The sequence below is a fragment of the Cervus elaphus genome, chromosome 22, assembly GCF_910594005.1.
Source record: "Cervus elaphus chromosome 22, mCerEla1.1, whole genome shotgun sequence".
Lineage (NCBI taxonomy): Eukaryota > Metazoa > Chordata > Mammalia > Artiodactyla > Cervidae > Cervus > Cervus elaphus.
Window position 1 is genome coordinate 31,675,539 of NC_057836.1, and position 18,981 is coordinate 31,694,519.

At 39.9% G+C, this 18,981-nt stretch overlaps 1 protein-coding gene across 15 annotated transcripts in view; it reads right to left on the bottom strand.

The window, feature by feature from the left end:
• Positions 1-18,447, bottom strand: part of C2CD5 (C2 calcium dependent domain containing 5) — an 86,026-nt gene extending 67,579 nt beyond the window's left edge. For all 15 annotated transcript variants that reach the window (XM_043880943.1, XM_043880942.1, XM_043880941.1 and 12 more), the window contains exons 1-6: positions 18,306-18,447; positions 18,039-18,157; positions 6,828-6,914; positions 5,081-5,252; positions 3,436-3,531; positions 833-988 (exon numbers count right to left, since the gene is read on the bottom strand). In XM_043880943.1, coding sequence (XP_043736878.1) covers positions 833-988; positions 3,436-3,531; positions 5,081-5,252; positions 6,828-6,914; positions 18,039-18,128 — 601 coding nt within the window. In that variant the 5' untranslated portion in view covers positions 18,129-18,157; positions 18,306-18,447. The remainder of the gene's footprint in view (positions 1-832; positions 989-3,435; positions 3,532-5,080; positions 5,253-6,827; positions 6,915-18,038; positions 18,158-18,305) is intronic.
• Between the last annotated feature and the right edge of the window lie 534 nt (positions 18,448-18,981).

Consider the following 18,981-nt stretch of genomic DNA (forward strand, 5'->3'; position numbering starts at 1 on the left):
CTATATTTCTATTTAAATATGCAAATTTATTATAAACACATTTGCTTTTATTAAATACGAATATAAGATATGTATTATCTGATACATACGAGAGAATGAATGTATGTGCGTATGTGTGTGCACATGCACATACATACAAATACAAACTTTAGATGGAAATAAGTTCTTCAAAGGAAAATAAAGTAATGGGTGTAAGGGTGGCAGGGGAATAGGGGCTAAAAGGAGGTATTATCAGAGAAGGACTATGAAAAGACATTTAAACAAAAAGCCTAGGGGTTTTCCTGGTGGCTCGGCAGTAAAGAATCTGCCCACAATACAGGAAAAATGATCTATTACGCAGGAGACCTGGGTTCAATCCCTGGGTTGGAAGATTCCCTGGAGGAGGGCATGGCAACCCACTCCAGTGTTCTTGCCAGGATAATGCCACGGACAGAGGAGTCTGGTGGGCTGCAGTCCATGGGCTCGCAAAGAGTCAGACACGACTGAGGCGACTGAGCAGGCAGGCAAACAAAAAGCCTCAGAGAGATCACCTAAGCTCTGACTACAAATAAACACTCAAAGGAGGAAAACTACTTCCTACTATTCCACTTCATAAGCACAAGTTCCTTTGACCACCTAGATAAAAAGGAACCGTAAGCTTCTGATTCAGATTTCTTCCTGTTATAAGTCAACAATGCACATGTGTTTAGCAGAAAGGGGCCAAGGGTAGGGAAACAGTCAGTTACAATTCATAGCCTTCACTGTAGTTTTAGTAACATGTCAAAAGGAAGTGAAGAATTTTGGAGGATTAAGTCAATAAGTCATGAAGTTATTATTATTATTTTTCAAATACCTGACATTAAAGAAATGAGCCTCTGTCTGGCCTCATTTGATGCCCTTGGCGTGCGAATTCGATCAATCCATTGATACTCTGGGTCTTCATTGACCACAAGTTCTTCTACAAATCCATGAATTATTACAGCTCTATAGCACTTTGGAATAGATGTTGCTGTTAAAGAAAATTATTTATTATGTTCTGTTTACCACAAAGTTAAATTCAACCCTTTAAAAATGTACAACTAGTTCTTACCTTGTGGATACATACTACAAGAACATCTTTTATTGTGATAACCTCAGTGGAATCATAATAATACTTCCAATCAAACAGTCTTCTATTGCTTCTAATGATTATTCTTAGAAACAATCATTTTCTTTCATGAGGCTTCTCACCTTTCTCATATAAGCATAGTAGATACAAACTATTTTTATAATATACAAAACAGCTACACACCATCTTAAATAGTATTCAATACAAAATATGAAAAAGTCAAAATTAAACTGAGCTAAGTAGGTGTTATACAAAAAATCAGAAAGCAGATAATGAATGTCAAAAACCTCTAATTACTGGAAGTCCTTTTAAGAAGTTCTGAACACCTCATAATGCAGACTCAAAAATCAAACCATTACCTTTCTGACTTAATCTGAGAAGTCCTACAGGTTTGTAGTTCCTAATAATCCATGACTCCATGGCCAACTGGTTCAGTAGTCATCTCACTACTCAACAGACTCATTCAAAACTGAGAACAACAAAGCTCACTGGATTTATCAAAAAGGGGAGAATTCGAGAATTCATACTTTCTCAACCAATTAAAAAAATTCTATTAATATCAACATCTGGGAAACAAATCTGATGTGTGGCGTATTTACACTTAATTCATATGGGCTGTTCAAAATCAGATAATACTGATACGGAGCCATTTGTGGTGGAGTCATTAGTTTCAAGCCATTCATGTACCTTGAAACTAACTCAACTATTTAGGCGTTTTCAACCCTGTTAGTTCAGGCTGGCTATGAACTGCCCAGAACTACTTAACTGCAACCCCATATTTCATGGCATTTGCAGGGCTCCATATCTGTAGATGCTTATGTTGTTCTGGATAGTACCACGGTACTCTGCTCCTATCTTTCAGCATCCTATACCAGCATAAAATGCCACTCCATTTTTCTTTTTTGTGACAGTTATTCAAAGCTTAATTATAGTCGGATCTTTCACTCATTTGACAAAAATAACTTGTTCTAATTTATGAAAAAATGTAATAGGCAATAAAATATTAATTTTTATAAAATAAGACAAATACGTGAAAATTATTTTAAGATTTTGTTTACTGGTACAAGAGTAAAACTTAAACTAGATGAGTAGCTTGCAATCTTCTCTATAAGTTAGTGTCCAATAATTATGCTTTTTAAATAATTCTGCATTTTAAAGCCATGTGAGACTTCTGTGAGATATACATGTCCATCCACCACAAATGGTTCCACGTCTATATTGTCTGATTTTGAACAACCCATTTGAATTAGGTCTGAATATTCCACACATGTAGCCTCAACAAATATGTTTCCCAAATGTAGATATTAATGGGATTTGTCTTCATTGATTGAGAAAGTGCAACAAGTTCTCTCCACTCGCGTTGTCTCTGACCACTGACTACCTGCTGACATCAAGGTAGTGTAGGCTATGTTCAAATATAGTGTATCAGCTGTTTTATATTACACATGGGCTCACACCTAGTTTAAGAATGCACTCATTTTCTTTCAACATGTAGCCTTGATGAACTGTGGGCTCATTCTCTATATATCAGTTTGGGTTTATTCCCTTAATTATTACGTTTTGAGTTAAGACTGTACCAAATGCTAGCACACTTTGCATTCCTGTAACTAATTTCTCTAAGGCTAAATTAATTTGTTGCACTGCAGGAAAAAAACTTTTCACCTTTATCTTCAATCTTGTTTCTAGTCATTCTTAGATATTTCTTATGTAGTGTTTTACCAATCAATTCTCCACCTCAAACCCAATATCACTAAACATAAGGTTTAAGTAAATTCTCTCTCATTAACATATGGATTCTTCTTTAAAAATTCTGAAAAAGAGTCAAAAATCTTCACCTGTTACTCTTTCTAATGGTGTTAAGTGACTGTAACCAGCGGTAATTAATGTGATTCCTTCTAATCATGCTCTGTGGGCCTGGGCGGAGGCTGGCATAGAGACTAGAGAAGTCAGAGAATGGTGGAACAGCCAAAGGCAGCCTCCCTGTGGGCCCCTGTGACATCGTCATGACAACCACACGCACAGAAATGCCCCACTGGATTTTTCTGGAAAAAACTTTCTATGAACTTGTGAAAAATTGGCTATCATCTACTTTAAAATCAGATCTAAGTTTCCAGAGCTACAGCAATTAGTTCTGAAAAACTAGCAATTTTCTCTTTGACATTAAGACCGAAGTATGATAGGTTTTCTGTTAGCCTTCCGAGATATTAATTTGATTTCTAATATTTAACATATTTATTAATATTTTCATATTTATTCATATAAATGTGTAAGTTAACAAAATTTTCTCATATTTATTAATAAATTTATTAAATGTCCTGTCAAATGAGTAATAAAATATATTTACTTACTGCAAAAGAATTTGACTCCACATGATGACTGCCTGAATCGATTTAAATCATTGAAGAGGTCTACTTTGACAACTACATTGATTTCCCCACGGATACCTGTAATTTCAAAAGGAAAATCAAGTTTCCTCCTTTAGAAATTAAAGTATAATTAAATAATCAGCAAATAAATGCCAATTAATGATTTTAAAATAATGTATCAATCATAATAGCAATGCTAATCTTGTTTCCTAATTATTTTTATTCTACAGATGCTCTATTTAAGTAAATACTGTTCCCAACTTATTTTACCATTTTAAATATCAGTAAAAATACAGAATATGAATAATGTCACAATACACACAAATCTCATCAAACATCTTACCTTCTTATAATAAACTACTATCAATGGAATTGCCAGGTCAAAAATGTAAAATAGGCAGAAAAGTGCAAGACTGTAGGCAGAAGCATCTGCCAGTTTGAGTCCACCTGCCCTTTTAAAGAGATTACATTATTTTTAGGTTAGTGGTTCTCAACTTTTTGACCACTGGGCCCCTCTAATCTCAAAAATTATTGAGGATCTCAAAGAGTCTTTGTCTAGGTGGGGCAAAACCTATTTTCAATATTTACCATGTTACAAATTTAAACTGAGAATTCAGAAAAATATTTACCTATTACTTCATTTAAACTAACAGGAAATCCATTTATGTCAAAATAAATATTTTTGTAAAAATAACTATATTTTGAAAAACAAAAAAATGTTTAATGATAAGAGTGGCATTACATTTTTTCGAACCTCTATAGTGTGTAACTTAATGAAATACTTAGATTCTCATTTCTGCTCTGCATTCAGCGTGTGGTAACATGATATTATCATAAGACCTCTAGAAAGCTCCATTGTAACTTCGTAAGAAAGTAAGGCTAAAAATGGCAAATGGCATACATATAAGTGTCATGCTGAAAACAATTTTCATCTCATTTCTCGGGGCCTGTGAAAGTATCTCAGGGACACACAGATGTCCCCAGACCAGACTTTGAGAACTTTAGGTAACAAAAAGCCTTTGAACACTTTTCTTCCTTTCAAGAATTTTTAAGCAGAAAAGTTTCAAAATAATTCATTTTAAAGTATGCTTTAGAAACAGAGTACTAACATTAGATGATTTTCAAATGATGTATTTGCTTACTGTATTGCACAAATGCAGCAAGCATTATTCCAAATTACGGTCAGAAAAGTTACAATTCTACCAACAATACATACTACCACATGTCTATTAAAACAAAAGCCATATTTTAAAAAAACCAAGTTTAGCACAGAAGTCTTTAAGATAAATTAAAAGATTGTGAGGACTTCCCTAGTGGTCCAGTGATTAAGTACAGGTCTGCCAATGCAGGGGACACGGGTTCAAATCCCTGGCCCAGGAAGATCCCATATGACACCCGGGGCAAGTCCGTGCACAACTGCTGGGCCTGAGCTCTGGAACCCGTGAGCCACAACTACTGAAGCCCGGGCACCTGGAGCCCATGCTCCACAACAACAGAGTAGCCCTTGCTCACCTCAGCTAGAGAAAAGCCCACGCAGCAACAAAGACCCAGCATGACCAAAAATAATTTTGAAGAATTAATTTTTTAAAAAAGGTTGTGACTTAATTTCTTAAGATGTACTGCTTACCGTGAATGGTATCATAAATTGGAAACCATCCCGAGATGACAGTTGCAGCCTCACTGTACAGTAAAGGATCAATGTCAATGTACACTTTACCAATGGCATCATTTGCACTGTACGTATCATGGTCAAGAACTGTGATCTGGAGAGGTTCATCTTGTAAATCTTCATCATCCACCTAAAAAAGGATACTTTAAAAGTTAAGTCTTATAATAAAAATATCATAAAAATCTTCATTACCATAAACGTATGCATAATGTAGAAGATTACTTATCTCTGGGAAAAAAAATCTTACAGATTTATCTCTAAGTAAAGGTAGAGAGACTTGTCATCAGAGAAATGCAAAAGAAAACCAATGAGATACCACCTCACATTTACATTCTTTGTATTAAAATGGTCATCAAGTCTGGTGAAATCTACCTCCAAAATTTAAATATCTTCCTCTGGTGGTTAAAATATGAGACAGTTCAAAGTAAAAGAATGCAAATGAGCCTTAGCCATAAGAAATCAAACTCACCTCATTCATAATAAAAATGCACATTAAAATTATATTGTGAAAACCACTTCAGACCTACTAGTCATTTAAAAATGACTGACATTTTTAAAATAAATATTGACAAGAATATGGAAAAACTGAAACTCTCAAGACATGCTGGTGGGAATGCAAAATGGTGCAACCACTGTGGAAAAGTTTGGCAGTTCCTTAAAAAGCTAAACACGGAAATTACCATAAGCCACTCTACTTCTAGGTATATACCCAAAAGAACTGAAAACAAAGATTCAAATAGATCCTTGTATGCCGGTGTTCACCAGTGTGGCATTAGTCACAACAGCCAAAAGGCAGAAACAAATCCAAGTGTCCAAAAACAGATGAAGAGAATAAACAAAATATGGTATGTTCATAAGATAGAATATTATTCAGCCATAAAAAGAAATTTGGATACACAGTGCACAACACAGATGAACCCTGAAAACATCATGTTAAGTGAAAAAAGCCACACACAAGAGGACAAATACTTATGATTCCACTCATATGAAATATTTACAAAGGCAAATTCAGAGACAGAAAGTAGATGAGAGGTTATAAGCAGTAGGGGAGAGGAGGGCATAGGGAGTTGGTGCTGAATGAGTAGTTTCTCTGAAGTGACCATAAAGTTTTGGAAATAGTGGTGATGCTTGCATATCACTGTATGCAGGTAAATGCAATTAATGTTGTGTTGTACACTTAAAAATGGTTAAAGTGGTGATATTTATGATATATTTTTACAAAATTCAAAAACTTTTAATCTGTACACAGTTCTTAAGTGATTTTTGGTATATGCTAAAATCCAGAGGAAAATTATTACATAATAATATAATATCTTTTTAATCTGGGCTCTCCTATTCATACACCATTTTTCTAAACTGTAACATAATTTTTTTGAAAATTCAATATTCTTAGGGCTTCCCAGCTGGTACTAGTGGTAAAGAATATGCCTGCCAATGCAGGAGATGCAGGTTTGATCCCTGGGTTGAGAAGATGCCCTGGAAGATGAACCCATTCCAGTATTCTTGTCTGGAGAATCCCATGGGCAGAGGCTAATGGGGCCGAAAAGAGACACAATCGAGAGACTGAGCACACACATAGGAAATATTTTCCTGGTGCAGAAAAACTACAATACATGAAATAAAATGTAGTCCAATCATTCCTGGGGAGGGGAATGGGTCATCTCAAAAATACACACATAAAAAATGCTGACATTTAAAAACTTACCTCAAATTTAAACCACTCTGAGTTCCACTGCGGGTTGAGGGACTTGAGACACACATCTGTTTTAAAGGTGGTATTACCAAATTTCACCTAAAAACAAACGAGAAACAATTCAAATATAAAGATCAAAAATGTGAATAAAAATAAAATTTAACGTCAGCTAAGCAATGGGAAGATTAACCATGCAGGGGGAAAAGACAACTATCCCTGAGACGAAAGGGGAGAAAACAGGACAGGTCCAGCTAAGTTGTTAGATGATACCTGGGAACAGGGAACAAGGGCTCGCCCACTGTTCTGTTTGACTAGCTCTATCGATCCCCGATCCCCGGGTCAGGAAGATCCCCTGGAGGAGGGCTTGGCAACCCACTCCAGTATTCTTGCCTGGAGAATCCCCAAGGACAGAGGAGCCTGGCGGGATACAGGCCATGGGGTCGCACAGAGTCGGACACAGCTGAGCGATGAAGCACAGCACGGCACGGAGAGATTAAAATCAGACCATGATGTCAGTGCGAGGGCTTCCCTGGAGGCTCAGTCTGTAAAGAATCCACCTGCAATGCAGGAGACCCAAGTTCAATCCCAAGTCGGTAAGATCCCATGGAGACGGAAATGGCAACCCACTCTACTATTCTTGCCTGGAAAATCCCACGGACAGAGGAGCCTGGTGGGCTATAGTCCATGAGGTCACAAGTGTGGGACAAGACTTAGTGGCTAATCCACCACCAAGTCCGTATGGAGGAAGTACCCAACACAGCCTTCACTAAACAGGAGCTTAAACAAAAGAGGAAAGTCTTAAGGGTGGAGGACCAGCAAAACAAAAGTAGAAGGTAAAAAGGACAACTGTCTTACCAGCTCATCAAGGGAATCCAGAACTACAGCCTATTATTACAAGAACTTAGTAACATATACTCCTCTATTTTCTTACTTCCTCATATTTGTTATTTTAAAAAATCTTTACTTGTGTATACACAGTGATCAACAATAAACCATGGTCATTAAGGGTTTTATGTTCCTACGTTCGGGGACAATAAAAGGGGCTGGATGGGGAGTCTATCGGGTTTCACAGTCTTGGCGGGCACTAAATCAAAAAGAAAAAGTAAGAAGGAAATGAAGATGGAAAGCAGGCTAAATCCCTGGGACGCTTCTAACAAAGAATGGAGATTGTGAAACCTCAGACTGGACTTGAGAAGCGGTCAGGAGGCTTAAGAGCAAAACAGATAAGAAACTACTTCCTAGATTGTCTCATCTTTCCTAAATTTGATCTTGCCAAGCTCTTTCCCAATTCTATCAGTTTTCACTAGTATGTATCACCCACCCTCAAAATTCACTAAAGGTTTATCCCAATACCCAGTAAAGAATTTTGCACATTGTAGATACTTAGGAAATGCTGGTTCAGTCAGATCACCCATGAAATCTTTCCTTCCTGACTCACAATCCTACTTTTAGTATTATAATACTGGCAGATATTAATGTTTAATCAGTCCAGAAAATATTCTAAAAGCAAAATACCCAAAACTATAGTCATTATCTTCTGTACATTTTATCGCACAATTTGAATTATCAGGGATGATACCCACCATTTTGTACCTAGGCAGTTGCGTCAGAGGGTAGAAAAAGTTTAAGAAATCACACAAAAATAGTTAAGTTTTTGCATGGTGTGTGTGCTTAGCTGCTCACTCGTGTCTTACTCTTTGTGATCCCATGAACTGTAGGCAGCCAGGCTCCACTGTTCATGGAATTTTCCAGGCAAGAATACTGAAGTGGGTTGCCATTTCCTACTCCATCAGGCATGGTAAGGACTATAATAAATAAGAAACTGAGAAAAAGGATTTGCCAAATATGTCACAAACAGCTAGTTTCCTTGATTTCTAACAAGTTCCTACAAAGCAGTAAGAAAAAGATCAATAAACCAACTGAAAATCAGAAATTCAAAGAAATGGAAATGCAGATGTCTTTTTAATATATCAAAAGATGAAAACAAACTAAACCAACATGTTGACTACTTAGGTCGGCAGAGGTCAAAAAGTCTGAAAAAACAGTGTGAGAGTTTCATGCTCATACTCTTGCTGGGAGTGCAACTTTGAACAATCTTCACAAAGTGCAGTCTGACAACATTTATCAAAATGTTAAATGCCCATACCCTTTAAATTCATACAGAGATGCACAATGACATATACAAGCAGCATTATAGTGGCGAATGATTGGAAGTAACCTAGATGTCCATCAATTGGAGACTGGCTAAATCAAGTATGGGAAAGCTGCACGATGCAGTGCTAAACAGAAAAACTAACACTAGTGCAGAACAATGTCTAAGGGCCCAGGTGTGATCCCTGGTCGGGGAACTAAGATCCCACATACCACAACTAAGACCGTGTGCTGCAAGCAGAGAAGTCTGTGTGCTGAACGAAAGAGTCCAGTGCAGCCAAAATAAATTGAATTTAAAAATTAAAAAAAAAAAAAGGAACCATATCTAAGATACATCTCTACTGCAGGGCGGTGAGTACAGCATTCTTTGTGGAGGAAAAAAATGACAAATCATAAGGCATATGACGTATGCCTATATGTGCACAGATTATTTCTGGAAGGATATACAACACATGTTAACAGAGGCCACCGAAAAGAACAAAGCAGATCAGCTGAAGGAGAGGCAGTGAGAGGCTGACTCGTTTTGTGCCTGTTGAATTTTGACACGCATGAATATTACCTATTTCTTAAATGGGCTATTTTAAAAGTCAAAAACATCAAAAATTAAAATAAATTCAAATGGCAAAAACTTTGTTTAAATTCAAATTATAAAACTCTGGATTTACTTCCAGGAATTTATCCTAAAGAAGTACTTTCACATGTGGCCCCTCCTCCAAAAAATATACAAAAGCCTATTGACAACAAGAAAGTGACTGAATCACACATTCCCTACTAAAGAATGGAGTTGACTATATACGCTGTGAGGGGAATATGTCCATGGCATAATAACTAGAAAAAACAAGAAACATATGATATGTAAAAGTTGCTTTATTTAGAGGCAGGAGTAGACAGGTACATGCCAAAAAAGGGACAGCAATGATCTCTGAAGAAGGAACTGATGAGGGAGCAGATAACACAGGACAGTGTTGTAAGAAGTAAGGGGCTTTCAAGTTTACTGCTGAGTATTTGAATCTTTTGTAACAGGGGTTATTCATGCTCAGTTGGCTCTCAGTACCCAGGTATTGGTTCCAGGACTCCTCGCTACCCTTCACCCAACCCACAGAGAGCCAAATTTGTGATGCTCAAGTCCCTATAAAATGGTACAGTATTTCCACATAAATTCCTGTACAGGAAATATGCACAATTCCCTGTACACTTTAAATCATCTCTAGGTTACCTTTAGTACCTAATACAATGTAAATGCTATATGCGTGCGCGTCAAGTCACTTCAGCCGCGTCCAACTCTTTGCAACCCTATGGACTGTGGCCCACCAGGCTCTCTGTCCACGGAATTCTCCAGCCAAGAATACTGGAGTGGGTTGCCACTTCTTTCTCTAAAATGCTATGTAAACAGTTGTAAATACAACATGTGCATGTGTGCTAAGTCACTTCAGTCCTGTTTCTTTGTGACCCTATGGACTGTAGCCCACCAGGCTCCTCTGTCCATGGGATTCTCAAGGCAAGACTACTGGGTTGCCATTCCCTTCACCAGCGGATCTTCCCAACCCAGGGATTCAACCCTACCCTTGTCTCAAGTCTCCTGCATTGGCAGGTAGGTTCTTTACCGCTAATGCCACCTGGGAAGCCCATACTATGTAAATAGCTGTCACACACAAAAAATTCAAGTGTTGCTTTTTGGAACTTTCTGGAATTTCTTTTTCCAAATATTTTCTACCTGCAGTTGGTTGAATCCATGGAAGCGGACCCCAGGGGTGTGAAGGGCCAACTGTATTACCGTGTAACTATCTTTTTACCTTTAAATCACAAATGTAAAAGAAATGAAATGATGAAAAAGACCCCACAGAATAAACCTGCTCACTACTTCTCTAATGTTTATTACATTTCAACATTCAAAACACGAAAGAAATATTTATTTTTTAATTTACCTAAAAACTACTTTATTTGAAGTAGAATATCATTAGGATTCATGATACCATTCAACACCATTCAAAAGCCAAATGTACTCAAGGGTTTTGGCTCAACTGCCCAAAACCAGCATATCATTCCCTAAATTATGATTTTTCCACAATCTAAGTTCTGTCCCACTACAGTGTTGTGCTATAATGTGCTTTTCTTTGAGGAGGGGGAGGTCAACTGCCAATTCCATCTACAGTAAAAATCTAACAGTCCCCATACTACTCTAAACCAACAAAAGATTTTAGAAGAAGAAAAAGGCTAGAGCAGGTACTCTGCCAACATTGTGGTGATTCCCAACCTACTAAAGAATCAGAGTTCATTTGGTCTTATTTAATTCAAAGGAGATTTTATTACTCAGCAATTAAATGAATGCCTCACCATTTACCTAAAGAACATAAGGGATTTTAATGAGATTCCCTGGTAAGGTAAAGGCATTCTCTTTTCCCACTCATTAGCTAAATTACCTTGAGAAAGTTATTTAACCTGTTATTTAAAGCTGCTTCCTCCTCTGAAAAGAGGAGTTGCTGTAAGCATTAATCAGGATAATACATGTAGAGACCTAGCAAAATGTCTGGTAGAAGATGCTCATTAAATATTAATTTCTTTTCCTCTCCCAGTTCCTTCAAAGGCTCCTGGGTAAACACAAAATGATAATGTAGTTTAGCAGAACAGTTTGTAACATGCACATTAATATATAATACTTCCCTTGTACAGAATCCCATCCCATTCATCCTGGAGATTCCCATTTAATAGTCATCTCTAAGTACTGCTTGGTCTTCACTGGCTTCCTGAAAGCCTCACATCATATATAGCAGAAATTCCCTCAACCAATACAACCAGGACCAATATCTGAGTAGTCAAATAATTTGGTTAGATCAGATAATCATTAAAAATGATACAAGCAGTAAACATTTTCAAATAAAAACAGGCAAATAAGTATTCATTTTTCTATCTTTTATCATAGAACTAAAGGCCTCATCTTTGATTAAGGATCCACTGCTGATAGTTCTATAGCATCTTTTTTGTATAAACAACACCCTTAATGTACTATCTATGTCTGCCAGTTTGGGTTTCCTTTTAATGCAGTAGAGAGACTTCCCTGGTAGTCCAGTGGCTAAGTCTCTGCACTTCCAATGCAGGGGGCCCAGGTACAATCCCTGGTCAGGGAACTAGATCCCACATGCCACAGCTAAGACCTGGTGCAGCCATATAAACAAATAAATTATTTTTTTCAAGCAGTAGACTTAAAATTACTAGTAAAAAAAAAAGCTATGGATAGAGAATACTCGTTTTAAAATCTTCATCTAAGTCAGGAGTAATTTTTAGCAACTGTATCCATAAGTCTTTACATAGCATTATCAGCTTCATTATCCCACTTAAATCACTGATTTGTATGAGGTTTAAACGAATAACAATAACAATCAGAGTTGGCATAAATAGGGTAGGGAATAAACACAACTGCCTCTCAGTAATACATCAGAGCTGATGGGAGAAACACGCACACTAGAGCAGAATCTAATGATACGTGGTATTCAAAAATGTGTTTACGGCAGAAACGCAGAGCATTGGAGACCGTAATGAGTCAGTTGGGAGAAACTGGTTAAGAGAGGACCAACCATACAGACTTCTCCCCCTCCTTTTCAGGCCACTTAGTAATCTGTATCCATCTGAGCCACCAGGGCAGCCCTTATCCCCTTTACCCAGCCAAATTTTATTTCCCACTTCTTTTCAACAAGAACCCTCTCTTCCATTACATGTGCTCTACCCCCTCCTTTTGCTTTTATCAAGTTTGTCCTATTTATCCAAAAAATGCTCCCTTTTCCTCTCTGCCTGTGGAGATGTTACCATCTTCCCAGTCCAGCACAAAGGTTTCTTATCACCAGCCCAGACTTCATTATGTCCCTTTCCTATGCATTCATACAGTAATGAGAGTCTACCCCATACAATGTATCCCTTTATTATACTGTAATCCTTCATTATCCCCTTTTTCCTGCATTAATCTTTCCCTTTCTGCTGGATTATTCCTACTAGCACACAAATATGTTCTAATATCTTCTAATTTATGTTTTAAGTACTAAAAGCTGCATACTGCCCCCCGCCCCAATATCACACTATTTCTCCTCTCCCCTCACAGTCATATTTCTTGAAATGGTTGCCTGTTCACACCACCCTTACTTTCTTAGTCCCGTGTTCAGGGCACGTGTGCTATGTCGCTTCAGTCGGGTTCAGCTCTTTGCGACCCTGTGGACTGTAGCCCTCCAGGCTCCTCTGTCCATGGGGTTCTCCCAGGGAGTGGGCTGTCATGCCCTCCTCCAGCGGAGCTTCCCAACCCAGGGACTGAACTTGGGTCTCTCACTGTCTGTTGTCTTGGCAGGTGGGTTCTTTACCACGAGCGCCACCTGGGAAACCTCCTGAGTACTTACTTTACTACTGTATGGGTTTCCGGCCTCATCACTCCTTCTGAGCGTCAATGCCTTCTAAGACATTACTTTCCTGATTCTCTCCGAAAATCACTGGCTGACAATACATTTCGTTCCCACAATTCTCAACCTCTAATAAATTCTTAATGTCAAATTCGTTCAAGGATCCATCCTTCTTCTTGCTCCCTCTTCTCTCCCCCAAAGTCAGTGGTTTGCAAAAGGGACAGAACCAACTTCTAAGGGAACTTTAAAAATTGCCAGCAGGTATTTTTGGGAAAAACAGTAGTAGTATTAAGTGAAGAAGGCCAGAGATCCTAGGTGTCCTGCAATTCAAGAGACAGTCCCCAACAATGAAGACTTGTCCCATGTCATGACTATCAAATGTTCCCACCAGATAGCCAGATGGGTTAAAAACCTACCTAGAACCTAACTCAGTTTTACAAATATAAGTATTGTAATGGGATTTAAATATATACTCACTTTAATATACATAATTGTCAAGAAATACAACCACTGTGAAAATTAGTGGACGACTTTTTTCCCATGAGCGGCCTATTTTGGAAAATCAGATAACCTATGGCAGTGAAGGCCCATCTGAGATGCCAACACTACATAACTGTCTCACTCTGTGAGAGGAGCAGTCATGTTCAGGAGATTGTACATGGAGGTGAGGCATTTGCTATCCTGAATCCCTGCTTTATTCTCTCCACATGGGGCACTTCTCACCACCTTGCATAGTCTCTCTTACTTAACAATTTTCCTGATTAACTCTCTCCTTCCACTAAAACCTAAGTTCCATGACTACAGAAATTGTTTTGCTCACTGCTCTATCCTTGCATGCTGTACTATAGCCAGTACAGTATCTGATATATACAAAGCCTCAATAAATATCATGGACTCAATCTGAATATTTCATGTTTTCTACTATGGTCATTAACAAGTATGTCCATATTAAAATACATATTGTAAAATACTTTCATTTCTGTATCATATTACAGTTAGAGCATTATATTGATTCTTTAGAATTGTGAGCATGTAAAGACAGTAAAGGGAAGATTCCAAAATACCTGCTATATAAATGCAAGATTGGGTCTCACAGAGTTGAGAAGTACTGGACTGTGGGAGCTTATTTTTAACTCACACCTCTCTTCAAAACACCATAGTCACAAAAATCCGACCTTTATTCCTCAATAACTCCAATTAAAGGACCCAAAGACACTTCAAACTGAACATCCCAAATGGAAGATTATGCTCAGCCCACTCAATCAATCTCTCTGAACCCCATGGAGACTGAGAAAATTACTCCAGTGATACCAGAAAGCTAGGAATCATCTTTACGTCTCCCTCTCCCTGGCCCCTACTCCAACCTACCAATTCCTCTACTATTTTCAAAGTGTATCTGGAATCCATCCACTTCTATTACCAAAACCATCACCTTGAGCCTCACGATCTCTTTTTTGAACTATTATGAAATCTCTTAACTAGTTGCCTGCTTCTGCTTTTTCCCCTCTGCAGTCCATTCTCCAGACGGTAACAGAAATTACTCATCTTAATAAGAGCTTCCCACTGAACTGAGAATCAAATCCAAACTTCAGTCATGGCCTCTAGGATCCTGCACAATTGGCTCCCTGATTAACTCCAGTGTCATCTCACAGTACTCACTCCTTCCCTTACTACTTGCCAGCACACATCTCTTCCCTCACTTCCTGAAATAAGCCAATCCTCAGGATCTTCCCTCTGCTGAGGCGTTCTTCTCCTCCAGCCTCTCCACCACACGCACATCCACCACCACCACCACGCAGCTCTTCCTTCTCACCCAGCGGCTCTGTGCCTAGCTGGCACTTCCTCGGGGGCCTCCCTTGATAATCCAACCTAAAGTCCCAGAGATGATTCTTCCTTTTTACTAGTTACTGACAATTAGAAAAGTATATCTGCATATATTTATTTTTTCACTCCAGGACAGTGACTATGCAAAATTAAACTTTTAATAGCCTACTACTTCTAAAAGGGTACAAGTACATGGTATTTAATTTTTTCTAAACTTTTTATCTTGGATTGGTGTATAGCCGATTAACAACGTCATGATAATTTCACGCGAACAGTGAAGGTAAACTTGCTGAGGTTCTCTATTGCTTTTCTTTCATGTCTCTCACAACTATTTGTAATTATAAATTTAATTTCCCTTTACTTTTTAACATCTGGTTCTCCCACCAAAATATACAGTCCATAAAAACAGGAACCAAGAATATTTGATCGGTGACTACCAGCTAGATCGGTGACTACAAGACTTGGCAAACAGCACACTCAGTAACTATTTGTTGAAAGAAGGAATGAATGAGTCACGGTTAAATCCAACTCCTCCCTCTCCAGCAAACACCATTTGTTACCAAGGCCTGAGAATGTTACCTCAGAAACGTCTCTCAAATCTTCCGCCTTTAATTCATTCCCACTATCATTCTAAGCATGCACACATTGTCTGGATAATTTTACCACCTTCTCAACTGATCTCCTTGCCTCGTCTCTCATCTATCCAGTCTATCAATAACATCGCCATTCAAGTCATCCTAGAAAGAAACAACCTAATACAAAACTGATCTTATTTAATTTCTGCTTGAAAAACTTCCCCAGTCTACCCTACACTCACAAAATAAAGGAAAATGCCTTTAATACAGAAAATGAGGTTGGCACAAACCTACCTTTCCAGCTTTAACCCCCCAAAAGCTCCACTACCCACATATCCCCTCTGACACCAAGCAGATCACAAAGTAAGTTGGTCTCACACACTATGTATCCCACTCTGCACCTCTGATGTTCTGTGCCTTTCCACTCTGCCTGGAAAATTCTGGGTATTCTACAAAGCCCAGCTCCAATGTCTCTTTCTTAGGAAGACCGCCTCAACCTTGAGAGACAGAAGTAAGTTTCCAGAGTCTACAGAAACACCCATCATCTTGTCTGGAAAGGCGGTAATGAGCACAGTGGATTAACAGACCACAAGGCTATGGAGAATTACAAGGTTAAGTTACCTCTGGCAAATTATTTACTGTTCCTAGGCTTTTTTCAAGTTATAAAGCATTTTTAATTGTAAAAACAGTCAATACAGGTTGACAATGCAAATGTTATCTCAGAACATGTTCCCCTGGCTCCTGAACTTGCCTGGTTCCTTTGTACCACCAAGTCTTCATAGCATTTCTCAGGTATCATGATTCTTTTCAGATATGTTTTAATTGATTATGTGTACATATTGCTTGGAAACAAAAGTCCATTTGATATTAAAACAAATATGTTGTGTCCTTCTGGTACTTCCATTGTAAATGGGAAAATAAGAATACAATAATAGTAGGCTGGGTTGTGTGTTAGTCGTGCACTCATGTCCAACTCTGCGACCCCATGGACTGTAGCCCTCCAGGCTCCTCTGTCTGTGGAATTCTCCAGGCAAGTATACTGGAGTGGGTAGCCATTCCCTTCTCCAGGAGATCTTCCTAATGCAATGATCGAACACGGGTCTCCTGCTCTTCATGCAGCTTCTTTATGGCCTGAGTGAGCAGGGAAGTCCGATATAAAGACTAAGATGTAAGACTAAAATTTAAGATATAAAGACTAAGAATTGAAAAATACTTAGCACAGACCTGGCAATAACAAGACTCAATACATGTGAGCTACTATTTATTAACCTGAACTGTGCAGGTCAGTCTCTGACATACCTGAAAGCAAAGACTATGCTTTTGCAATCCGTGCAACCCCATGACTTGTCATCTGGCCCAAGAACATACTCAATAACTGTTTCTCAAATAAAAATGAAGTTGAGACCAAGAATGTCTGTTTGTCTAGGTTAGAGAATCTTTAGGGACCATGAACAGTATTTTATATTGAGATGGAATCAGGCTGTATATTATCATGTATCTATCAACTCAAAGCATTAATAGCCCAAACAATTACTGTTCTAATGCTCTGGCTCGTCCTGACAATTTTTTATTACAGTATTACTAGGCTTCTTTCAGACTCGGGATTATTACTTTCCGGGCCCCAGGCCTGTGCTAATTTGCATGAGTTTTAAACTAATCATTAGATTTAAAAAGCAATTTTGCAATTTAAACCCATGGCACTTAATTGGCTTCCTACCTCAAGGCACTAAATTACCCTGAAACAGCTCATCAGACCTACCAGTCTATACAAGAGCAGAAAAGTGTTACACTTGGGTTTCAGAACTTGCACTGATGATTCAGAAATCACTGTTAAAGAGGAGATCGCCTTGCAGCTCTCCCGTGTCCATAACAGACTGTATCTACATTCTGAAACAACATCTCCATCACTCTAGCATTAAAAAACCAGGTACCCTCCCCGCAAAGAAGGGTGGATGTGGGTGTGTGTGTGTGTCTTTCAGTGGCCGCCTGGCCACGCCTTGGGATCTCCTGACTGGCGGGTGGCCTGTTAGGAGTCCTGACATCAGGGTCACCCCTGCAGACAGAGCAATAACAGCCTTCCCTCGCGGCTGAGCGTGCCGCTGACGCCTGCGGGCCGTGCACCCATTACATGGGCTGCAGTCTGAGCAGTCAGCTCTCCAGGGAGGGCTGGCCAAGCACCGCATTCGGCAGGCCGGTGGGCCGGGAACGGGCTGAGGGACTGCGGGCGAGGTGGCTAGGATCCTTCACAGGGCTTGGCGCTCCCTGCGTTTGGAGGGGCAGGACCTTGCACCAACCTCCACGAAGGCATCAGTCAGGTCACTAGCTCGGTCCATCACTGGTAAATGGCGCCCGGCCACGATTTTCACCTTCAGCTTCCCAGGCATCGTCTCGGCTTCGGCCTCTTCTTGGGCTCCTGCAGAAACAAACAAGCGAGTCTGCGCCGAGCGCCCAGCCTGGGAGGGGGGGAGCGCGCGGGGAACGGCGCGCGGCCGCGGGGACGCGCGGGGTAACTGACAGAGGAGGGCGCGCGGGGGCGCGCTGCGCCGCCTGGTGCTACTTACTCTTGGAAGAGAAAGGGGGCCTTCCGGTGCGGGAACTTAGGCCTCATTCCGGAGAGGCAGGCGGAGGAGTGGCCCCGATGGAGGCTCCTGCCCGAACTCCACAGCGCTGGCAAGAGAAGCAGAAGCCAGTAGACATCCCGTTGAGCCGCTGCCGCCTCTACTAGTGTTTCTCCTCCCCCCAAAATGGCGGCCCCCGAGGCTGGGGAGGAGGCATCGATTGCTCGGCGCTCGGCCCACCTCGCGGAGGAGATGCGAAATTGGCTGAGAGCAGATGAGAGGCGGGACGGACTTCGAGGAAGCGGAGGGCAGGGAAACTGGTGGAGCTCCGCATCATCCAGCGATCGCGGGCTGTAGGTTGGGGCCCAGCTGCTTCCGGAGAAGAAGCCGGTCTACCGGTCAAGGGCGGACCGCACGTGCGGCTCCTAACGACTCCGCTGGCCGTTACCTTCCCGGCTGCCAGCGCCGCGTTTCCAAAAGGCTAGGAAAGACCGGGCAGCAGCAGAGACGGATAGAGGAGCGGTTTCAATTTGCCTTTAACGACCCTTTAGTAGTTCGTGAAATCAGCTTAACTGGTTTCTACCTGTAAGGTCTACAGTTTTTGTTTTATATGAAATAGAGTGAGAAATTTCAGGAACCTCTCGGAGAGTCGATTAAGTATTGGAGTAAGACAGTCGAG